The 24,406-nt window shown below is 40.1% G+C and overlaps 2 protein-coding genes across 24 annotated transcripts in view; one reads left to right on the forward strand and one right to left on the reverse strand.

Annotated features, from left to right (window-relative positions):
- The window catches only part of PDSS1 (decaprenyl diphosphate synthase subunit 1), a 64,042-nt gene that overhangs the window by 34,180 nt on the left and 5,456 nt on the right, over window positions 1-24,406 (forward strand). For 2 of the 5 annotated variants that reach the window (XM_060293253.2, XM_060293254.1), the window contains 4 exons: window positions 3,953-4,033; window positions 4,134-4,247; window positions 9,888-9,968; window positions 12,744-14,146. In XM_060293253.2, coding sequence (XP_060149236.1) covers window positions 3,953-4,033; window positions 4,134-4,247; window positions 9,888-9,968; window positions 12,744-12,884 — 417 coding nt within the window. In that variant the 3' untranslated portion in view covers window positions 12,885-14,146. Of the gene's footprint in view, window positions 1-3,952; window positions 4,034-4,133; window positions 4,248-7,011; window positions 7,356-9,887; window positions 9,969-12,743; window positions 14,147-24,406 lie in introns of those variants that run through there. The other 3 variants (XR_009561546.2, XR_009561540.2, XR_009561552.2) reach the window with 3 other exon arrangements.
- Window positions 13,186-24,406, reverse strand: part of ABI1 (abl interactor 1) — a 129,362-nt gene continuing 118,141 nt past the window's right edge. For 9 of the 19 annotated variants that reach the window (XM_060293213.1, XM_070044809.1, XM_070044811.1 and 6 more), the window contains 3 exons: window positions 21,662-21,748; window positions 17,759-17,944; window positions 13,186-15,133 (listed from right to left, as the gene is read on the reverse strand). In XM_060293213.1, coding sequence (XP_060149196.1) covers window positions 14,958-15,133; window positions 17,759-17,944; window positions 21,662-21,748 — 449 coding nt within the window. In that variant the 3' untranslated portion in view covers window positions 13,186-14,957. The remainder of the gene's footprint in view (window positions 15,134-17,758; window positions 17,945-21,661; window positions 21,749-24,406) is intronic. The other 10 variants (XM_070044815.1, XM_070044813.1, XM_060293234.2 and 7 more) reach the window with 3 other exon arrangements.

Genomic DNA, 24,406 nt, shown 5'->3' on the forward strand with positions numbered 1-24,406 from the left:
GTGCTTTGGTTTCGAGGTGATTGTTGTTTCTAGCGTGTGAAGCATTAACGTGGCTCCGGAAGTCAAGTGTACAAGAGGTGACTGCCCGCTCATCCCTTTCACCCTGGCCGTACCCGATCCTTTCCACCCACCCTGTAAGTCACCAGTCTCCTTAGTGTCTGCTTCCTCCTTCCTGTGTTTCTTTTTACACAAATGAGCACATACATGCATGTTATTTCCCCTTCTTTCTTACAACAAAAATCAGTATTATACTCTACTGCTTTCTGTGTTGCTTTTGCATTTGCTTTCTGCAGTTAACAGTATACAGTGGATGTCAGTCCATGCCGATTTGTAGACTCTTCCTCTTTTTAAACAGCTGCATCGTATCCCACCGTGTGGATATGGCATGGTTTACTCAGCATTCCTATATACAGACATCCCGATTTCTGATATAACTACAAATAACACTGCAGTGACTAAGCTTGTGCAGATGTATTTTTGTGTTGTTAGAGGTGTGCCTTTGGGCTCTGTTTTAAAGTAACGGTGTATGTGGTTTTGTTAGAATCTATCAAACGTCCCTCCATGAGGGCTGTGCGTATGCGTTTCCACCAGCAGTTTAGGGGCAGGTCTTGCGTGTTTCCCTACAGCAACACTAACTGAATGTGGCCTCAGATTTTAATATTTGACCGTCTGATAGATGAGAAATGGTATTACAGTGGGGTTTTAATTTACATCTCTCCTGAGTGAAGTGGAACTCCTTTTAAGATCCGTAAGGGCCGTTTTTATGTCTTTAATTTTTGTGAATTGTCTACTCATGTCTTTTGCCCATTTTTCTAATGGGTGGTTGGTCTTTTTTCCCTCTCAGTTTTAAAGAGATCTTTATATATTAAGAATATTAGCCCATCATCTGTGATAACTATGTTGAAAATGTTTTCTCACAATATTTTCCATTGGTTTCTGACAACAACCTGTTTTGATATTTTTTATGTAATGGTGGAGCTCCAATAATCTCCATTATTTTTATTTATTATTGTTATTTTTTAAATAATTTATTTTGCCTGCGTTGGGTCTTCGTTGCTGTGCGTGGGCTTTTTCTAGTTGCAGCGAGCAGGGGCTACTCTTCGTTGTGGTGCACAGGCTTCTCATTGCGGTGGCTTCTCTTGTGGAGCACAGGCTCTAGGCGCGTGGGCTTCAGTAGTTGCGGCGCGTGGGCTCAGTAGCTGTGGCTCGTGGGCTCTAGAGCGCAGGCTCAGTAGTTGTGGTGCACGGGCTTAGTTGCTCTGCGGCATGTGGGATCTTCCTGGACCAGGGATCGAACCCATGTCCCCTGCATTGGTGGCAGATTCTTAACTACTGCGCCACCAGGGAAGCCCCTCCATTATTTTTAATAAATAATACCACAGTACGTATATTAACTCTTATGGTGGTGTAAACACACCCTTTAAAGATAGAGATGCTTGATAAACGTCAAGTGCTGTGCCCCTGCCAGTGTAAACAGGACTTTCTGACCCTTCTGAGGCAAGGTGTAGGAGAGCCCCCTGAAAGGTGTGGACCTTCCCCCCAAAGACACACGTGTGCACACGTGGCCTGGCTGCGGGCCTGCTTCAGACAGAACAGTTAGCTGAGCTCTGCTTTCTTTTACCGAATCGCTCTTTGTTCTCCACCCTTCTCCAGAAAGATGTGAGGCATCTCTGTGATGAAGGACAAGAAGCATTCATTTCCAGCAGCACGCTTGTTTTCTGTTTTGGGGGTTGCATCGCTTCTGCCTTTCCTGGTTGGGTAGGACAGATCCAGACAGTCCGCACCTGGGTCGGGGGAGTAGGCCTCTGCAGGGGTGAGGGGTGCTCTTTGCTCTGCACTGCTGGACATCGAGCAGAAATGTCCCTTCCCAGCCTGGGGGCCAGAAGCTGCCCGCTGAGGAGTAGCGGGCTTCTGTGTCTGCGCCTGTGAGCCGCAGCGGGCAGCACAGGCAGACCTCAAGGCTTCATGCGTCCTGGGCCACGTGACTTGGCCTGTCTGAGCCTTGACTTTGAGGCCCATTGGAAGCTCAGTGTAGCCGAGTGATGAAGAAGAGTCTCTGGAGGAGACCTCCTGGGCTCAGTCCTGACTCCACCGTCTCCTTGTCCTGCAATGTCTGGTGCCCTCTGTGTCTCAGCAGCTGCCTCCTCAGTGAGTTAAAATGGGAGAAATCAGAATAGCGCCCAGCGCATAGAGCGTGCGCAGTGATTGTTAGCTTTTACTGTCATCAACCGCAGAAGAAATATTTATGGGATGTTGTGAAATTTAACTAAGATAATGTAAAGTGCTCATCATATATACTCCATAAATTTTAATTCTTTGAGTTTAGAAATAGAATGGAGTTTTTAAAAATCTTTGACTTCTCAGGAAGGAAGTTTGCATTTCTATGCTGCTTTGTGTTGAGGAAACAGCGTTACCCTGTCTACAGAATTGCTTTATGAGTTATTTCTGCCTGGAAGGGGGTGTCATTGTGTTCTGAGCTCAGCGTATCCCAGGCTGCCCAAGCCTTGCCATGCACTCATTCTCTCAGACAACTTGATGCATTTCTTCTTTCAAAATTTCTACACTGTCTCCTGGGTGGTCTCATAGATCCCTCCCTACAGCCTGTGGGTCAGTGCCTGCCGGTGGTAAGGACTTTGCTGGTGAAAGCAGTTGAGTTTATTATTCACTCAAGTAAGGGGCCGCCTGGCCTTTTATGATGTGCGCTTTTTTATCAAGGATGTGTGGCCAAACATTATACAGGCACAGGCTTCATCCAGTCATCAGAAACCTTCTCAGGGCCAAGCAGGTCCTGTGCTCTGGCTGCAGCAGAGGTGCCTGGACACTCTCCAGGCTCCTGTTTGCGCGTCCGGTGGAGCGGAGGAGGACTGTTCACAGTCACAGCAGGCATACGGAGTTAGAACTAGCTGCCCGGCACTGTGCTGAGCGTTTACAGGTAGCATCACGTGTATTCCTCACGGCAGCCCTCTGCAGTAGGCACTTAAGAGCCTCCGTTTTACAGATGAGGAAACTGAAGCGCAGAAAGACTCAGTGACACACAGAGTTCACGTGGTGCCTGTGGGCCAGAAGAGGCCGTCTGGCTCTCCGGGGGTCAGTACAGACCTTCCCTCTCCAGTAGGGGAGTGTCCCTCTCCTCCCCCACCCCCCATTCTGGTTTTTACCACATCTGTTCTCTGAAATGTGGCCGGGCCTGCTTTGCATGCTTAGCAGAGCAGCGGGAAACGCACTGAGTGGCCAGTGCCAGCTGGGTTTTTTGTAGTTTTACAGAAGACTTAGAAGTCCTATTTCTCCCCCACTGGAAAGGGGGAAAAAAGGCTTTTATACAGTTACATGACTTCTAATGAGAGAAATATGGAAACAATAGGAACAGGGGCATGAGACTTGAGGCTATTACAGACACATCAAGAAATAATAGCATTTCAGAATTAAGTGAAATCACCAAAAAGTATTATAAGAAAGGACTACAAATGGGGAAATAAACATGGCAACATCCTGTGTACAATAAGATCAGGTTAGATATCTATCCCTAAAACAAGGGTAAGTCGGTAGAAAAATAAAAATAATGCCAACAGTTGGGCGAGGTTTGCTGAGTGCTGGAAGCCAGCATTTCAAATACTGGAGTCTCTTTCATTTGCATGTCAAAAAGGCTGACCAGCAGAACTGGTCTAGTTGTAACTCAGTTTTTTCTGAGCGGTGGGAAAGATGGCTTATCCTGTGAAAGAAGGGGGAAAAGGAGAGTTTTCTTAAAGTTTAAGAAAACAATCTGAGGCTGAAATCCTTTCATTACAAACGTTTGAAACACAGGTACTTTGTACGTGTTTGGTCTCCTGATAGCAGTCTCTCCTGACTGCACATAATCCAGCCTCACTGCCTCTTTTCTAAGAGGAAGGAGGCGTGACTACCCCTCTGGGGCTGCTGCCCTGCCAGCGGCCTATCTCAGGATCCTCTGTTTCAGGTCTCTGTCCTGGGATGCCCTGACCCAGTGGTACATGAAATTGCCTATCAATACGGAAAAAACGTGGGACTCGCTTTTCAGGTTGGTCCGCTGCTTTGTAAGAGTGTGGCCTGTTGGTCCAGCTGGCAGGGTGGCGGGGACACTGGTGTGGTGCTTGTGACAGCCCTTTCTCCCTTTCCAGCTAATAGATGACGTCCTGGACTTCACCTCGTGTTCTGACCGGATGGGCAAGCCGACCTCAGCCGACCTGAAGCTCGGGTTAGCCACCGGTCCCGTCTTATTTGCTTGTCAGCAGGTAGGTTTTTTTGGGCTGCATTGGGTTTTCGTTGCTGTGTGCGCAGGCTTTCTCTAGTTGCGGCGAGGGAGGGCTACTCTTTATTATGGTCCGGGGGCTTCTTATTGTGGTGACTTCTCTCGTTGCGGAGCATGGGCTCTAGGCGCGTGGGCTTCAGTAGTTGTGATACACGGGCTCAGTAGTTGTGGCTCACGGGCTTAGTTCTCCGCGGCATGTGAGATCTTCCTGGACCAGGGCTCGAACCTGTGTCCCCTACATTGGCAGGCAGATTCCTAACCACTGTGCCACCAGGGAAGTCCTAGCAGGTAGGTTTTGTGAACTCCCTTGGACACATTGCTGAGAAGCCCTGCAGGACCAGGACCTTCCAGGCATGGCTGATGGGAAGGTTAGATGAGGAGTTGGAAAGCATTTCTAAGAGACCACACCTCCAGATTTGATCCTAGTTCCAGGACTGAGGTGTCCAGGCCAGTCATTCCACATCTAAACTCTGTCCGTTTCCTTATCTGTAACATTGAGAAGATGACAGCCTTCCTCCTAAGGTCATTGTGAGGATTAAGTGAGATGATGTTCGTGCAGGTACTATGTAACTTAAGCACTGTGTGCATGTAAGGAAGCATTGTGACTCTTTCCGTGTGTCCTGGGCACTGACAAGGCGGATGGTGTCTACATCTTGATGATAGGGCTGGACTTTGGCTGTGCCTCAGAGCCCCTTAAACAGGCACAGGAAGGCCTCCAAGCATGAGAAATTCTCCAGTTCTAGAAGTTTAATGGGACTGTTTGCTGCTCTCAGAGAGCCTCAGCCATTGCCTCAAAAATGTCAGGAAGTCAGTGGAATGCACTAGAACCACATAATTCCTCCTTTCTCCAGGTTGAGGGGCTGTCAATTAAGGAAGTAAGTTAAGCTACCTTTATATTCTCCTTAATACGGATGAAAAGCTGAGGAGAAGCTGCAGAGATGCTGTGGTGACTTGCAAGGCAGACGTTTCCAGAACCTGCTTTGGCCCCTGGCCACGCTGCTTCTGGCTGTGCCAGATGCTCTTCGAAAGAAGTAGAGCCTTAGCTGGTGTTTGGACAGCTTTTGAATAGATTTTCATCTTAGTGGTATTTAATTTGTTATTGAGCAAAGCAGTAAAGTGGTCATCGCTGTGCCACGAAATCAGAAATTAGCTCTTTGATCTAAAATTGTGTAACTTTTAGTCTTCCGAAGATTTTGCCTCTATTCTTTCTCAAAATTTACAAAGATAAATCATGTCTTCCATAGACCTCGATGATTCCATTTTGATATTACAGAAACCTTGCTTTCGATCAGTTGCTGGTGCAAGAAAGGAGAGGTCATCTTTTGGTCACTATCTAATAGAGCCGTAAACAGGGTGACCCTCTGAGGAGGCTGATGCTTGGGGGCTGGGCCGCTTACCTTGGGCGGCCCAGTAGCGGACAGCAGTCAACCCAGGAACGAGGGCAGGGAATGGAGGTGCTGATGACCAGGCTCTGGGCAGCCTCTCAGGACATTGAGGCAGAGGTGAGAAGTGCAAGGGCTGCTAGGAGTGGCTCCTTTCTCCCACACAGACTGACTCGCCCACCCAGAACTCAAGAAGAGTATTCATACGTGTGCCGCGTTCTGGCAAAAATCTGTCAAATCCCCTTGTGTGCATTAAAGCATGAGTGAGGGACTTTTTTTTTTTTTTTTTAACCATTAACCCACAAAAAAGCAGAGGATTCATGAGCCACGTAAACGTAAGGCATCCTCAGATTCGGAAGACAAGGCGCTGGCTGCCGTGTGCACAGCTGCAGACATGAGTCTGTTCCCCAGGCCCTGGTGAGGAAATGTGAATAAGGAAAACAAGCTGGGCCGGCTGCACTGAGCTGCTGCAGCCCTGGGCTTATCAGGATGCCTGAGGAAGGCACCTTTCCCTGAAGAAGCCTGCATCTACTAAAAAGCCTTGGGGGCTGTGCTGATAGAAATCTTTACAAGTATAAATAATTGTCATGAGCCCCGTGATACTAAGTTAACAGCTGAGTCCTGCTTCAATTTTAAGATGATTGAGAATGCTTGCCTCTTCTGATTGTGTTTCACTACGAACATATTTCAAAAGAAATGCATTTGCTTTTCTCTACACAAAGGAGTATGACTAATTCTGTGTTCAGATACGGAGGGGCAAAGTCGGGGAAATGGACCACTCCTACAGATTGACTTGTCAGTTACCTACAAGAGATTAAAAAATGATGGTTTAAAAAGGCAAGGAAAAGGAACAAACAAAAGCTTCCAGTGTCCCAAACCACAGTTGTGTGTGTATCACTGGGAAATCCCAGCATCACAAGGCACATACTCACCCTCAGCAGACAGCGCTTTTCCTGTCTGTCCAGAAGGCAGCAGGAAAAGGAGTTACAAGGCACATCGTGCAGCCTTAGAAAAGGGACACAAATAAGGCCGAGCACGACGCGGCTCTGGACAGGACTTGTTTCCTAAGCAGACTGATTGTTCTGTCTCACAGCACATGGGCCAAAAGTTAGGTTAGATACGTCTAAGTTCTTTTCAACTATAACATCAAGTTTAGGCTCTACAGCAGATTATACTGTCAAAAATTAGGTTCTTGGTCAGAAATTTGTCAAGATTTTGGAGCTAAGATTGATTGGGGTAAAACAAGTCCCAAAAATAACATGAGAACGTGCCATATCTCCATTTAATGAAAATGCATTGTTTTTATAATTTGCAAAGGATTCTTTTGTTTGTTAACTCTGATCTCACAACTCCTTTTTGTGGTAGGTATTATGTGCCTTCTACAAGTAAGAAAGTGATGCTCAAAACTTGGCCAGAATGAAACCTCTGGTAAACGGCACAACAGGCAATTAAACACTCCATGTCTTCAAAGACCAGAGTCGTTTCACCACACGCTGCAGTGTTACTGCCTCTGCTCGTGGCGATCAGCGCAAGTGCCCCATGGGCCTGAGCCCTGGGAGGCCGCCCAGAGCAGAGGACTGGCTGATCCCGCACTGAAAAGGCACTGACGACACTCAGAGGAGTCTCAGTGTCGGCCTTCAGTATTTGTCCTTAACCTGCCCGTTTAGTGGAGTAGTGGCAAGATGTCTGTCATCTTTCTCCATAGGTAGGTGAGTTTCGTTTGCAGATTAGATAAATTAGTCTTTGAACTTTTCTGCTTATGAACATGGAGTTTCACTGGACCAAGACAAGCAGCCTTGGGAAACCACTTTCCCTATTTAGCATGCTGGGTTGTCTTGAAATTGGAGTTTGTTGATAGAAAGTCCCTCTGTCTGGAATTCACTATTTTTGACCTCTCTCTGAAGGGGTTTCTTGACAACAGGGTATTTAAGAAAAGCTTCTGGATTGCTGGGAGGTCCCAGAGATGACTGTCCTTCCAGGTATATGTGTACACATACTGTCTATAAAAACAAAAACCTTATGTTAAAGTAAACCTTTAAAGAATAGAGATTGGATTTCAAGATCTTCAGAAACCAAATGGAAGTGTTTTCTTTTTTTGGTGAGATTCCATTAGTTCCCAGATACCCTTTAAAAGCTCTCTCCTTCCTTCTGCGATCAGTCAGCAGACCTAAATGTCAGCCTGTAGTCATGCTTCCACTGCTGTCACCAGCACCAGCCCCGCACCAGCTGCACGGGCTTCTGCTCGCTGTGACTGTTGGGGCCTTAGAGTCACCCAAGTTCTGCTCGAGTAACAAGCTCACTACAGTTTACTGATCGCCTTTGTCGTGAGTTTATGGACAGATTTCACAGTTGGACTCTGATTCATCCACGGATGATTTTCCTACTCGTAAAATCATAGCCTAGGCCAACAGGAACTTTATTTCTCAGCACATCTGCCTGTTAACATTTCTTATTTCTTCTCACACATTCTGGGGACAGGGGAGTGCCTCAGGGAAGAGTTTGATATTGATACTTGCACATTAAGATTGCACACACTACATGTGTCAGAGGAAGGATGTAGTCACACTCAATGAAGGAAAAAAATTGTTTTTTTCAAATTTTGCTTTCTCAGTGCTTTTTATAGTAAAAGGAATCAGAGAAACCGCCCAATCAGCACATTTTACCATTGTTGTTGGTGCTGCAGAAAAAGCTCGTCTACCCTAAAAATGGTAATTTTACCAGATGCCCAGGACAGTATCACATTAGCTTTGAGGATATACGGCCTTATAGAAATCCAAGTTTGAAATGTGGTATTAAGAAACTAAGACCAATGCCTACTTGATTTGACTTTTGACCAGTAAAATTGATTTGAGCTTTCCTGATTTGTTTCCTATGAAACTTCAATTTTTATTCTTAAAAGGCCAGTACCTAAAACTAATTACGGGTTTTCATTTAAGAACTAACCAGTTGCCGGCTCTGTAAATTTCATAAGGATGTTACTAGCAGCCTCTGCTTTGTCTGGACACGTACTTTGCTCTGAAAGGAACATTCTTAATTCCTCATTTGCCATCATCTAGTTGAGACTTTTCTCTCTCTGCCCTATTTTTCCTTCTAGGATTACTAATACCGAGGCGGTGGCTACAGGACCACAACTGCTTTCATCCCTCGGGCTCACTGCCAGGGAAGCGCTGGCAGCTGCTGTGAGCACTGCCGCAGCCAGAACCAGACCCCTCTTAACCTCTTATTTCATGGACCCGGAAGTTGGTAGAACTAAGAGATTTCTGATCAGGTAGCTCAGCCCCTTCCTAACACAGATGAGCAGGCTGAGGGGCTCAGCTGTGGCAGCACCAGGACTAGAGCTCCAGGCTAGACAGTGTCCTGGCTTCCCAAGTCCGATCATGGTGACAGTTCTCCTACCTTGCTGCCAAGTACTATAGAACATAGATTTTGTCTTCAATGCGTCTTGTACCTGTCTTCTATTTTCCTCTTACTGCCATCAGCTTACCACTGGTCTTTAGAATTTACTACAGCAACCCGACTGCTGCTTCTACCTCTGTCTCTCTAATCCGATGGTTCTCAACCTTGGCTGCATATTAGAAATGACTGAAGTTTTTCAAACTATGGCGCAGGGCCACGTGACTCCAGGGCCGGCGGTGTCGAGCCGCGCTGCCCTCGTCCCCTCCACGGGCCGCCTCGCGGAGCTCTGCCTGTGATGCCCTCTGCTCAAAGACCTCGGTAGCCTTCGGTTGTCACTCAGTTTCAAACTAAAAACAGATTGCCCACCTTCTTCTTAGGCCAGTGGTTCTAATTTGTCAGCAGAGACCAGCAGGACCAGAAGCATCTGGGGACACGTTAGAAGTGCACACTCGGGCCCCAGCGCTACTTAATTAGAAACCTCGGGGGAGAGGCCCGGTAGGCCCCTAAAGCTGAGAGCCATAAGAGAAGCCAGTAAGGAGATTTTAGAGGTGAACGCTTGCTCCTCTTCTCTCTCTGACTCGGCCCTGGACCGGGGATACAACAGAACAGTGGAGGGAACATGGATCAACGGCTGTCCCTCTTGTGCACCAGCTCGTCCCTGGACCCGGAAACGGGCGTCCTCTTAGCTCTGCTGCTTTTAATCGCTAGTTTACTGCTCCCTCACCCCCATCACTTAAACATTTACTCACTTTTGCGGATTTTTTTTTACCTGTTTTTACCTACTAGTGTTTGAACATTTGATTTCTCCCAAGAGCATTAAATAGATTTTCTTTCTTTCTGGTTAGTTCCCAGAAATGAATGCTATGATAATGAGACGGTTCAGTTCACCAGGAGATGTGGACAGAGCGAGACAATACGTATTACAGGTGAGAGGATTTCAAAAAGAAGAAAGGCAACAGCAGGTACAGTGTGGCAGAAGAGTTCTTTAAACAAATAACGTAACGAATTTTTGACACAGACTAAGTTTGATCAATTCTTGATTTGGCAAAAACTGAGAAGGAAAAAGTTATATTATGCATTTTTCTTCTAGAAGTCTTCCCATTCTAATGTAATTGGCCTTGGGTGGGGCTTGGACGCTAACATTTTGGGGAACTCTAAGGGGTTCCCACGTGCAGTCAGGGGTAGGCCTGTTGGTTTGCAGCCAGTCTCCCCCGCGTCCACCACAGCAGCTCCGCTGTCCTCCCGTCACCAGACTCCCCTCCTGTCCGAGCCCTAGGAAACTGGGCTTTCCTCGTCCATCCTACATAACTGCAGTAAATGTGCGAATAAAGAAACGGTACCTTTGAAAAAATTTTAAACCAACATAGCAAATTAAACTTTAACCTTCAGGGGCTATAAGCTTATTTCAAATATAGCACCACATATCCTCAGAACTTTTCTGTGGAAGCCAGATCTTTTTGCACATTTTCAGTTTGGATCACTGTATTTTGTGAATGAGCCGTTTGGAGCCAATAGGTCTCATGAATGAGAGAGAGTGAGCAATTTTTAGTAAGCAGTCGTAGTCTGAGATCTGTCGTTAAGTCAAATACCTGAAAGAATTCCAAGTAATTACCTTTCAGATTTTTAAAATTTCCACAAAGCAAAACCCCTTAACTCTCTATACGGTTAATCATAACGTGCTATGGCTACCACCTTTTTAGAGGGTAGTTTGGCTGTACTATTAAAAACTCAGGGTGAGGGCAGCAGGAGCTGATAAAGAAGGCAGTATACCTGGGAGTGGTCATGGCTTCAGAAATGATGATGTTACTGACGGCTAAAGTGAGAAGTGGGACTGAAAAGAGGGAAATTAACTGTGGCTCTTACACCACACGCTGAAGTTCCAGCAAGCCTGGGCAGAGGTGCACTTAGGCAACAAGTCCACAGGAATGTTCCAAAGACCTGTGAACTCCAGCTGCCTGTTCAGCCGCAGGGCTCCTAGCCCCTATTCCCTCACTAAATATGAATGGACAAGTCGGGTTTATTTAGTAGGATTGCTAAATAGTTGATTAAAGCTCACTGAATGAAAGAGTGAGACCAAGTTAAACAGACTCAGGAAAAATAATAGGGGGATTCAAAAATACTGCATTCATCAAACAAGAACAGGATAATATTTTCTAAAAAACAGTGAATAAGAACGAGCTCTAAGAAATTTTAAATGAATGTGAAAAGCCAACTCTGAAGAAGTGTTGGAATGTGACATTGAAGAAGTCTTCAAAATGAATACAGCAGCTTCTAGAAGAAAATGCGGAAGGCTCTTAACAGGATCAGTACAATCATGCAACAAATATTTCAGGAAGAGACTCGAAAAAACAAAAATCAGAAAAAAGGTGGTCACCTACAAAAGGAAAAGTTCAGTACTGGCTCAGGGTGCAGCGAAACCCTGGACTCTAGAGGGCAGTGAGCAAGGCCATCCAAATGATGAGGAAACGCTTTCAACCTAGAATCTGTATCCAGTAAACCATCCACTAAGTAGGAAGGCCAATGTCACTGTTACACAAAGAACGAAAAAGTTGACTTCCAGTATACAGATTCTGGGTAAGTTATTTGCTGATGTGCAACAGAACTGTGGAAACACCAAAAAGAGAAAGACATGGGTACTAAAACCAGTGGAATGAACCAGAGTTCAATGAAAAGTCATCCTGTGATGGCAGCTGTACGGCAGAGCTACAAAGCAGTCAGTCTAAGTAACGAAGAGAAGGAGGCAATTATATTCAGAAGTGAGCTTCCGTACGGTAAGGCAAAGCAAACTAAAACATGTCGTATTTTGAGTCATATTTTGTGTAACTTGGTTCAGAAAACCAGAGGTCTCTCAACCATGATACTACAAATACTGTTTTGAATGACAGAGGGAACCATGGAGAAGGAAATAAAATCACAGTACATGTCTAGATTCTGCAGTAAACATTTTGACATAATGGAAATAGTAAATGTAATTATTTTATTAGTGTTTAGCTTTTAGAAAGAACCAACATAAAAACATGGGTACAGAATGGAATGCAAGTCAAGTCTCTAGTGTAAACATAGAGGAAAGAGAAGGAGCACTGGTGTCCTCATCTTAAAGATGAAGCCAGAAGTCGATGCCACATGATGTGACAACAGTAATCTGTATTAGAACTAAAGATAGCAGGCAGTGGTCAAATTAGGAGACAGTATGGGTGGGCTAAATCCTTGTCTTTCTTAGCAGAAAGGCAATAGATAACAACTAAAATTACGAATTGAAACATTAAAGCCAACAGATAAAACTGGTGCCTTTGGAAGAAGGGAACTGTTGCTTTTCATCGTAAGCTCTTCTGTACTTTTATTTATCATGTATGTATGTTAACTTTCACTTGGAATTTTACTGTATAGATTTTATATGCAGAACTTTTTAAAAACTCTAATGCTTAAATGAAAAATAGGGGGAAATAGAAGGTTACTTGATATTAATGAGTTCACTGCTTGGCATGCTAATAGAATAAAAACGTGCTTCTGTCTAAGAAAGGGGCCTAAAGGAAGTGGGCGGAGGAAGCTCTGTGAGTTGGAGAGAGAACATTTGAAACACAGTTCGGCTCCTCACTACCGGATCTCAAAAGTATGTTTTAACTCATATAGCAGGAATTTAAGAGCTGATCCCAGTGGGTGACATGCATCTGTTCTGTTGTATTTTGTCCTGTGTCCCGTAGAGCGATGGTGTGCAGCAGACAACCTACCTCGCCCAGCGGTACTGCCGTGAAGCAGTGAGAGAGATCAGTAAACTTCGACCATCCCCAGAAAGAGACGCCCTCATACAACTTTCGGAAATCGTGCTCACAAGAGATAAATGACAGCTCGTTCTGTTATTTCTGGCAGCTATTTTACCAGACTGTGCCTAAAGAATTCTGTGGAGTATACTTTGCTTCATGTGCAGGTAACCAAAAAATCATTTTAAAAAATCATTTCCACCTTATTAATGGGACTTTTTTTATTGGCAAAGTTTTTCAGAAAACTTTTTAAATGTCATTAAACCGTCTGAATCTGTCATTCTAGTCCTGTAAACTCTAATCGCGGTACTTGACGGTTAGATGTGGTATTGTTTACACGGTTAATATCCACATGTAAAGCCATTACACAAATAAATAATCAATGTTAAAATTCAAATGGTTTATCTTGTTTCACCATAGGAGTAAAGATCATAAAACTGAAGTCTACATTTCAATCCACATTAGTTAGATTTTAACAGTATCCAAAATTTCATATAGGAGAATGGTTTATTATAAAAGACTGTACATAAAATTTAGACAACAGGTTATATACAAAATTAAGAGAACAGTCCACTCTAAAAAATGAAGAAGGTAACTGATCAATAGTGATACTGGAATCATGTTTAAAATTAACAAAGGCAAAATGCATATTCAACAGTCACATTGATTTGGTAACAATAATGGTCTTTAATTTTCAGAAATATACGTTTTGCACTAGTCTTACCATTTACTATTGCTGTTATCTGTAATGCCCAGTACATAACTGTAATTTGAAATCCAAACAAACAAATCCTCAGTACACAGAAACCCACAGGTGAGTGCTCTACTTTAATATCCTAGGCAGTATGCACACGATAAGAGAAAACATCCCTCTAACCCTCCCTTAAGTTAAGAGGAGACACACAAAGTGCACGTGTTGCATTTCAGTTATGTCAAAAGACAATACAAATCTGTTGGTCAGGTATATCCCTGTTCAGTGATTAATACATGGTGCACCTTTTTTCCCCAATTATTTTATTTTTAAAATCTTTTTATGTTGCTAGTGCCAGGTAATGGGTTAAACAAACAGTGCGTATTCAAAAATCAATCGCATCCACTTCTACCAAAAAAAATATGTAAAAGATAATTATTTCCTTTCATTGAACCAGTATATCACAATCCACTGGAAAACCAAAGGACTGATAGAGCAATCCTTAAGAATTTTACCTACAGCATGTGCACTTCGACACATTTTCTTAGCTTTGAAAAAGTTACTTTAGAAAAGGAATTCAGTAGACTGACTTGTAAATAACCATCTCAGATTTTAAATTCTACAAAAATCAGCCACTGCTGTTGGGATAGGTTGAGAAAAGGCTAAAATTTTTTTCCCAAGTTAATATATTGAGAAAATAGAACCATAATTCTGCCATAATTCAGTATCTTTTATTATTTTTTTAAAGCAAACCAGTGAAGGAAAGGACAAAAACCTTTGGTTCACTTACGTATTTATGAATGGACAAAATTTATAATGCAAATTCACTCATTAAAAAACTTCGGTACAAATGACAAGACTACAGGTAACCCAATTGTCTTTGTTTCACATGGAGATCTTAGAGACTCAATTCGTTTCAAGAGACCTAAGTACGAGTACTCCAAGTAAGTATTACACAAATTGGAAGCATCTTGGATTTTGTTAAGTATATTTCAATACATAAATTTGTATGCATGCTTTAAACAAACAGTATATTTCAAGAATGAGAGAGTCTAAACAAAAAGTATGACCAGCACCAGCATTTAAGTTTTCTGATTTTAATATTAGTCTGACAGAGCGTTAGTAACCATGCTGCACTGAAACATGTAATGGCACAATCTGAGTCATGATTTGTGAAATATTATACCCCACACCCCCAGAATATTTAGGCTGGTCATGAAGTTAACAATGTGTAAGTAAGTATATAAGCACAATCAGTGACAGACAGCCTCTTGTATAGATTGCTGTTTAGCAATACACCAACTGCCTCAGATTTATGCTTACAGGTAGACATTCAATTATACCAATAAAACAGCATGTCCTGAACATATGGGCACATTTTAAAACATTTTAAGACAATCCTGTTAACCGTAATAGTCCCACAGTATGACTGAGTGATAATAAGAACCTACTTTAAAAGCAAAGATTTAATCAGTATAGTGCATGATCGATTCAACATAGTTCCCAGGGAACAGACCAGTCACTCTATTGCAGACTCCTTCATACCAGCCATCATCGTTCTTCTTTATTACATAGATGATCGCACCCTCCATAAATGATAGCTCATCATCCTTGTCTTTTGTATAATCATATATTGCCACAACTATGGAGAAAAGAGTTGAAATATCATGTCAGTGCACTATATCCAACATTTAATCGAATTTTAAAATGTAATGCCAATTAACAGTATAGCCAACCCAACTATTTTAATGAAAAGTCTTAATTCTTAAATCTATATACCAGGTAGGTCAAGTAGCCAACCATGGCTACTAAATCACTAGCTTGATCTTCGGGCCAAACTGACAACTAAATTAGAGAAGTCAAGAGTTTCTACCAACCTATGTAGGAAAGATCTCTGAATTTTAGGATTTATTAGATGTTTCAATTCATTCGTTCAAATGTCTACTAAGTGCCAACCACATGCAAAGCACCATTTTTCAAAATAACTAGTAAGCAAAGCTGCGTAGCCAATCAGTAAACCAGGTAACAACCATCTAATTTAAAAATATACATATACTGGGAGGTGAATATCCTACCCATCGCAGGAGAATATTCATGTAGTTTATGGGGCTATACCTAGATTTAAATATACATACACATGCGCGCACACACACACCCCTTAAAGGTCAACAAGAATTTCTATTTTTAAAGGGGAACTAGGTGAGTAAAGACTCATTAATTAAGACTTAGAGAACCATTTTGCAATTCTGTGATTATGCTGAGTTCAAAATATCCACTTCCTTTGCAAACAGTGTTGTGGAAAGGAAAGGCATCAAACAACTACCAGCTTTCCAAACTATTGGTTTATGAATTTAATTATTCCTTCCTCTGTCTTTACAACATAATTCTGAAATACGTAATTTCCTAGTATATGTGAAACAGTATGTCATACAAATTTTTTTTCATTAACTTACCTCAGGTAGTGTTTTTCTTAAAATAGAGTTTTTAAGACATTTAAGATCTTCTGGAACTCATTTTTCCCTTAAGAAAGGTGGCTTTGCCCCATAATTATCCTGAACCAGTGAATTACAATAAGGAAGAGACGTGTAGTACTGATCCACAGCATCATTTTCTAAACTGAAACAGGCAATCTTTTTTCCCCTTTACAAAACAGTATATGAAGTAAATCCAACAAGTCCATTCTCCATTTTAATCCTGTAGCAGAATCACAGTATTGTGATCACAAGCTCACTTAACATACCAGTTTTAAAAACACCAAAACATACAGAATAAATAATGTTAAATTATTATCCTGGTGTTTTGGCTAAATAACCACCCAAGAAAACCGAGTGACTGCTAGGGAGAAACATTTTCTTTGTATTCAGAGTCCCATTTTGAGTGGTACAGATGACTTTTAAACTGATCATGACAACACCTGACACCCTCAAAGTCATTCAGCAAAATGAAAATATTATTTCCTCGGGTTCTTAGTTCTACTTGTACAAAGAGCTGATAAAAACACTGTGTCAAATTAATTGTTTCTATTTTCCAAATCCCCTCTGTAAATGAAACCTAGTCCCACCTAACTTCCCCTCCCCCAGTGCATATATTCTCTCATTTAATAACTCTCACTGCTGAGTATTTAACCATTCAATGTCCATTCTATCTCCAGGACCCTAACTCCACATAAAGATCTAAACTCTCCCTTCTGTATGTACTTAACCGTAGGGTTCTTTGGAAATAGAAATCTAATATTCTTATCTACCTCTATCTACATGATTAAAAATTTGAAAATAGCTGTCTAGTCCCTCTGAAATCTTTTTCCTCAACTTAAAAACAGTGCTTTCAGCTGTTTCTTTTTATAGATGCACTTTCTAGATATTTCAGCCTCCTGAATATCCTCCTCTGAAGGCATTCTTGTTTGCAAGATCCTGAAATATGGTACTTAAAATTAAACATAATACTGGTCTACTATAAATGAATATTATCAGATTTGTACATATTAGGTTGAAGTTCAGCTAATGTACCCTAAGAATCTGACTTCTGGAACAGTCATGTCATACTGCCGGGTTAACATATTCAACTGAACTCCTATTAAACCAGGTTTTAGTCATCTTGTGATTTACAAAGGTGACTATTGAAGGCTTGGACTCTAACCCTACTAAATACCCTACTAAATACTAAAACTCTCTGGTTTAGACCAGGAGTCTGCAAGCAGTGGCCCATGGCCAAATCCAAGCCGGTGCCTCTGTTTGTCCGTGAAATTTTGCCGGGGCACAGTCGTGCCCGTTCACTTGTGTGCTACGACTGCTTTTTCCTTTTTTTTTTTTTGGCTGCACTGCGTGGCTTATGGGACCTCAGTTCCCCAACCAGGGACTGAATGGAACCCTCAGCAGTGAAAGTGCCGAGTCCTGACCACTGGGCCGCCGGGCAAATCCCCACGACGGCTTCTGTGCTACAACAGTGGGGTTGAGTAGTTGTGACAAGACTGAATGGCTGGCAAGTTTAAACTATTTCATTTTGCAATATATACAGCTATCAGATCACTCTGCTGTACACCTGAAACTAACATCACCACCACATTGTAAATCAACTATACTCTAATTAAAAAATAAAGAGAAAATAAAGAACCCTCACTTTATATTGGGAATGTACAGGAACTAAATCATCTTGGCTGGTAAAGCTATTCTCAAGGTGGAGAAACGCTGGACTCCGTGTTTTTTATGGCTCTAAAATACTATAATTAGCTCTTACCCTTTACAGCAGTTCAACGATGACTGTACCCTACCTTTCTCGATGTAATTTTTGGGGGCCCAAGCAGGATCCCCATCTGCATATGGATCGTTATACTGGACTACTGCGGCCTCCTCATCTTCATAGTCCACTGGCGGCGGCGGTGGCGGTGGTGGAGAGTCGTCAAACATGGGAATGTCATCTGGTGGAGGAGGAGGTGGTGGGGTCGGACTATCAGCAACTAAAACATCCAGATACTGAATTTGAATCAGAAATCAGACTAGACAGAAACTCGTAAGTTAACAGAATTGAAGAAAGCTCTAATTCGTATACAGCATGCACTATAATAAAACATGCAGTGATTAGAAATAAAAGCTTGGTGTGTTAAAGCTTCTACTACTTTTAAGAATAATTTTGCAATAATAAAATGAGCTAAAAAATTAAGGGTATTAGGAAGTTCTACAAATTAATGAATGCAGAGGTTAGGAGACAATCTGTTTATAAGACTACAGGAATAAAGAACTTCCCTTATTCCAAGGCTCAGATCAGAACAAATGTCACTCTTTAGTTAGCATATCTCCCTAAATAAGCCTTACGTCACATTTGTCATTTGCACTATAGTAAACGTTATGAATAACATTAATGGTTTGATAATCATTTATTGTGCACATTCATGTCCCTGGTTTTGGCTTTTAAAAAGTTACCTTTAGTTCCACAGAAATAAGTCTCCAGTGGGTGGATACGTGTTTATTTTTTGTTTTTTTGGAGGAATAAAAAAAAAGAAAGCTGGTGGTATTAGGTCTGCTTCTATGTGTACGTTTTTCTATTATTTTATTTAAATTTTAACAAGGGAAAATAAATTTAAAATTAAATAATTCCAAGCTAGTAAAAAAAATCTCACTGAATATTTTCAAAAATGTTTGTATTCATAATCAACTTTTTTTTTTTAAGATAATCAACTTCTTAAATGTAGAAAGCAAGCTAAGATTTTTACATTATTGCTAGTAAAACTAAGAATGGGACGAGGGAAAGACTAGATCCTAAAGATCCAATTTTCTAAGAATACATCCACAATAAAGATTTTAAAAATAAAGTACTGCAGGAAGATGTTTAAAAAAAGAAAAAAAGAAAGGAACTCAAATCATGCAAAACAATAAAAATGACTCATACCTCAAATTCTAGATGGTTGTGGAATGTGTATGTGTGTGATTTAAATAATCAAAGGTGTAAACAGTGAAACAGGAAAATGTCAGGCTAGAACTGTGTTCAATGAAATATATGATACCAGATAACAAATGCTCCCAATATTAAGGAATTCAGAGCTGGAGCACAACTAATTCTTAAGTTTCTGATTGACAAATTTCTTTAAAAGTTAAAGACATATGAAAATGCTCTGATATAAATTGATACAGGAATTATATAGTATCTGCAGTGGAGAAATTCAGAATACCAACATACTAATTCAAATGCCAATTTCTGGGGCTATTTATGTGATCAAAGAAAATGGTCATCATCTATTTGTAATATCGTCTTAAAGTTTTCTACACCCTATTTGGAATAATGCACTGAGAATATAACCAAGGAATCCAGATTTAAAACATAAGCAGATAATAGCCCTACTTGATAACCAATTTAATTCTGTGATTTCTATTTTATCCTGTTGGGGGATGAAAAAGACTATTAAGAAACAAATCCTGTGTGCTGATGCTCATTCGGATAGCTCTCAAACAGGTGTACAATTTATTTTTCCTCCAAATGGTAGGATTCATTTTATTTCTGCCCATCCCTTCTCCATAAAACTTGCAAATATTATTGAGGAGAAGAAAATGCATGTGAATCCATTCTGACATTAAAGAGCCATAGCTCATGTCCTTAATATGGCTTAATGTATAAATTATATATGTTTGCCTGAAATCTTAAAGTACATTTACTCTTGATTTATACATAATTTACTAGTTTACTATGTCCAACTGCTGTTAATCTACACTGGCTTATCTTCAAATTACATACACTGGGGCAAGAGTCCAGTCAGTCTTATTCTCTGTGCATAATACTCTGTCTAGCACGACGCATGATTGTTCAAACGCTTTCAGATGTTAATCATAAACAGATGTAAACACACTGCTTTTTTCAGAGGCTCATGTCTTAAACTGAAACATTTATTAATAGGTTAACTGCTACGTGCATTCATTATCACCAATTTGAGTGCCATAAGTGAACGTTTATGAGAAGAACGAACACAGAAAATCTGTAATTCATAAAACATTTAAGATATTGATACACAATTTATCAACAATCTTCCTAACGTGCTTTTAAAGAAAACAGATGCCAAATAAAGTTGGGCATTCTGCAGCACAAGGAGAATTACTGACTCAAGTTCATATGTTTAGGAAAAAGAACTAAAATAGTACCGTGGGCCTCTTTAGCAAGACCATGCATGTACGTTAACACCGAATTTCTATAAAAAAGGGGTTATTACCAAAAACCTAATCAATGAGCTTTGGACTCACTAACTGGATGTTTATTATGGCCATTTTAAAATATGTCCTAAAAATTCTTGGCTCTAAGGCACTTCAAAAGTTGAACTGGCTTAGTTTTTAAACTCTTGCAGTTTTTAAACTCTTAGAGCATTAAGGACCAGCGATTTACCTTTGTTCACTTATTTTTAAAAGGAAGATTCACTTATTTTTACATGTTTAAACAGAGTTTCCAACCAAATGTAAACGATAAGGTTGGTTTATGCTCAGAAGTTTCAACATTTTGAAACTGTTTTAAAAGCCCATTAAATCACCAATTTCTTAAAGGTAGGGACTTTGTCTTAGACTGTGTATTCCTCCCAGAGCCTAGGACGTAACACTGAATAAACAAATACTTGACTGGACGGAGGGAGGAAATGTGGAGAATAACACAATAGGGTCAGCAAAAGCTGCACGGTAGAATTTGCCACAACGTTTTCTCCTGGAGGATGGGCTGGTCATATGAGTTACACATTTGTTCAAACCATTCTGAGATTTATTTGCATGGTGATGATCCCAAATGAGGTGAGTTAGTACTGGACCACCTTACCATCTTCATCTCAACAGCTATTTTGGCATAATACAATTCAGTAATAGGGGTATTTTTCATTTTGCCAAATAACACTCACTATGATCATGTAGTTAGGATTATATATCTCCCAGAACGTCAAAGTACTCAGGTAGTAATATAAAAGCTACTCTATCCTAATTAAATCCATATATTCAAAAGAATTTCCAAGTCATTAAACCTGACCTTCAGAGAAGACCTAAAAAAGGTGACAGATTTGCATGTTCAGAAATCATCCTCATGGGCCCGCACATAGACAAAACATGAAGAGGACTCTACACTGATTATCACTCTTAACGGAGAGCATGGATGTAATTTACTTATTCTTGCAGATTCATTTTTATCCTAACAACAAATCTTAATAATAGGTTCAAAACGATTTACGTATAAAAATCTGAGGCTACAAAGTTTTCTCCAAAAATGTAACCAAAGGAGGAAAACAAAAACAATGAAAAACAAAATAAAACACCCGTCCCAACTGCATGATAAATTTAATCTCACAGTGTAACTACCTATACATCTTGATGAGAACTCAATTCCCCTAATAACTATTGAAAGCTAGTAGTTTCCACACAATTTGAATTTTGGGGTTTGATTACTCTTTCCTTAAGAATCTGCAAAGATCAGATTTCATGTTTTAGAGCATATAAATACATAAGAAAACTTCAGTTTTGAAAGTCATCTGAGTCAGTAATCATGCACACAGAGGAAAAACTGAAGATCGTGCTCTTCAGTTTCAATAACATATCTGCACCCCTTTTCAAGATAAGATTAGCTTCTCAATAAAAGTAAGGAAAATGATGACTCATCAGCCATGCATGCTATATAAGGAGACAGCCTCTACTCTTGGATAGCTCGGTTTTTCCAAACTTACTGTTTTCCTGCACCCTGGCCACGAAGCCTGTGAGAGGTATCTGTGGAGTCAACTGAGGCATAGGGGGAGGGGGTGGAGCAATAGAAACTGGCAGCAACAACACAGAATGGGGGAAGTAAAACAGATAAAGGAAAGAAAAGGAAACAAACAAAAAGCAGAAGTCAGTTACAAAGACCACAAACATAAGTATGCAAAGAACAGTCTGCAAATGAAACAAAAAAAAAAAAAACAAAAAACAAAACAAAAACCTGCAGAACCTTCTTCAAGTTCATTTCCCAGGAGCAAACCTAAAGCTGAGTTGTGTTTAGCCAGCTGGTTAATTTTATTAAAAAACAAATACATTTGCTTTAATCCCAATGTTATATTGTTTGGGTAAGATTTAAATTTACCATCACTTTCACGCAATGAAATTTTTGAATTCTAAGGAAAGACTTTAAAAAAACAGCTAACAGTGAAATACCAATAAAGGTTTCCAGGATGTTGTGTCTTCGCCTTATCTCTCTAACCTAACAGGTATGTCTAGCTTTAGGGTGATGTTGTAAATAAACCTAAATAAACAAAACGAATATGTTACAGGATAGCTGTTTATTCCATGTATAAATAAATGCATCAATTACAGGTTTTCTTTAAAAACGAATTTACACACAGCTCTTTAGGAAAAACCCTTGTTTGTAAAACAAGGTTATTATTACTTTTTAAGTTGACAGTTTTATTTTTAAAGACATCACTCTTAAATTTACTAGGGCATAAGAGTGCTCCATATACCATATTAATTGTTCACTGAATTTCATGGAATATTTCAAGTGACCTTCCTTTCATCAATACTCTGAAAAAGGAAACCTAATCTAACAATAAGGTAAAATATGCAATTATTTGTATTAAAATAATTTCTAAAGAATCACTGGGTAGCTGGAAACATACTCTGTCTTCTTTCTGGAGAACACATAATTTATAGGAAACTGACAGCAAATGCTCATGTGGACAGCAAATGTATTAAAAATTAAAACTATCTAAAAGTAAATATTCATATATTTACCACCCTGTCTTATTTTAACAAGATGGTAATGGCCAAAGATTGCTTAGAAAAAGTCAATAGGACTGAATCACAAAATTCAGTTTACTGGTAGTCACCAAGAAGTGACACTAAACTGACAGGGAAAAACAACTGATTGGCTCCCAAGGATCATTTAATTGAAAGATTGTTTCAATTAATCCAATCTACAAATTCAGTTTGGTAGGCATAAAAATATGAAAGATGTTCAGTATACAAATAAGCAACAACTTAAAGCAGTATATGTGCATTAATATTCATTGTATGGCTAAAAATAACATTCAATTCACTATGAAATTAGTCCTGGTTCATTCTGATACTCTGTATATAGAAGTATACACAAGTATGTATATACTGGAACAAGTGTGTGTGTGTGTGTGTGTGTGTGTGTGCGTGTGTGTGTATACACACACACACTTGTTCCAGTATATACATATATATACTTTTAATAAAACATTATAGCTTTTTAACTTAAAAAAAAAACAACTCCCACAAACCTAAAAAATTTTTTTAGAAACAACCCTTAGTAATGAGCCATGCTGGTTAGTACATAAAGAAAAAGAGGCTATGTTGTGACAATACTAATCATTATCACCACATTTAGACAGAAGGGGAATATGCACATCAAAACACTAAAAACATTTACATACTACTACTACTGCTACTACAACACCAACAATAACTCAGGTTGAAGGATAATTAATTTGACAACACACAGTAATATATTTAAAATTTGAGGCCAAATTTGCTTTATGATGTCCAAAAATACAGTCATTCAGTAATGAAAATGTCTTGTTTGAGGATAAGCAACCCACCCAAGTACTGTTAAACCAGAACCACACAAACATGTATCAGGTGAAGAGTCACCAGAAACCCTATTTGCGGAGTAAACTAAGCGATGAAAAAAATAATGAACACAAAGATGGGATCTAAAAATGCAGAATATGAAAAAAAAAAGTTCATGAAACTAGTGAGACTAATAATCAGATTAACTGTGGAATTCTCAGCCGCCAGCTACTTTTCATTACCAAAAGGAGACCAGGGGAAATGTGAGGTAAAATTCTAACTGGTAAAGTTTCTTAGTAGCTTGGATGAAAATTTTAGTCTGGAAAAGGGTTGTATAAATTTTGGGATTATCTATGAGTTGTGATATTTCTGCTAAAGTGGTTTTCAATTCTTAGGACTTTTTTTGTTTATAACAATTAGTCTTTAAAGTTTAACCAAAAAAATAAATAACAGAACTTTCTCCTTAGCTCTACTTTAAAACTTGTTCAAAACATGCATCATAAATGAAAAGAACTTAAAACCAACTTTCTATGTAAATATGGAGTATTCAGTGTTTTTTAGGTAAAATAATATAACATAACATGCAGCCTACAAAAGCAACATGGGGAAGTGTTTCAGTCTATGCCTGGTGATCACCGCTTCAAGCCAGTAACAAATACTGAACTGGCTCATTTCAGATTTCTCCTGGTTGGACTGAGCATTTTGATATGGAAAGTGGAATTAATGACTACCCTAAGCAATTTGAACTTTCTCACATTTTATGCCAAAGCTATTTTCTAATCTTATCAGCCTTTAAACACTGATTGCAGTTAGTGTTGAGATGTGCAATTTGAGGTGAACAGAAAAAAATCAAAACAAAGTCCTCCCCACTGTTACAATTATTAGAGACAGAATAAGCAGGCATCACA

The sequence above is a fragment of the Globicephala melas genome, chromosome 2 (genome assembly GCF_963455315.2).
Source record: "Globicephala melas chromosome 2, mGloMel1.2, whole genome shotgun sequence".
Classification (NCBI taxonomy): domain Eukaryota; kingdom Metazoa; phylum Chordata; class Mammalia; order Artiodactyla; family Delphinidae; genus Globicephala; species Globicephala melas.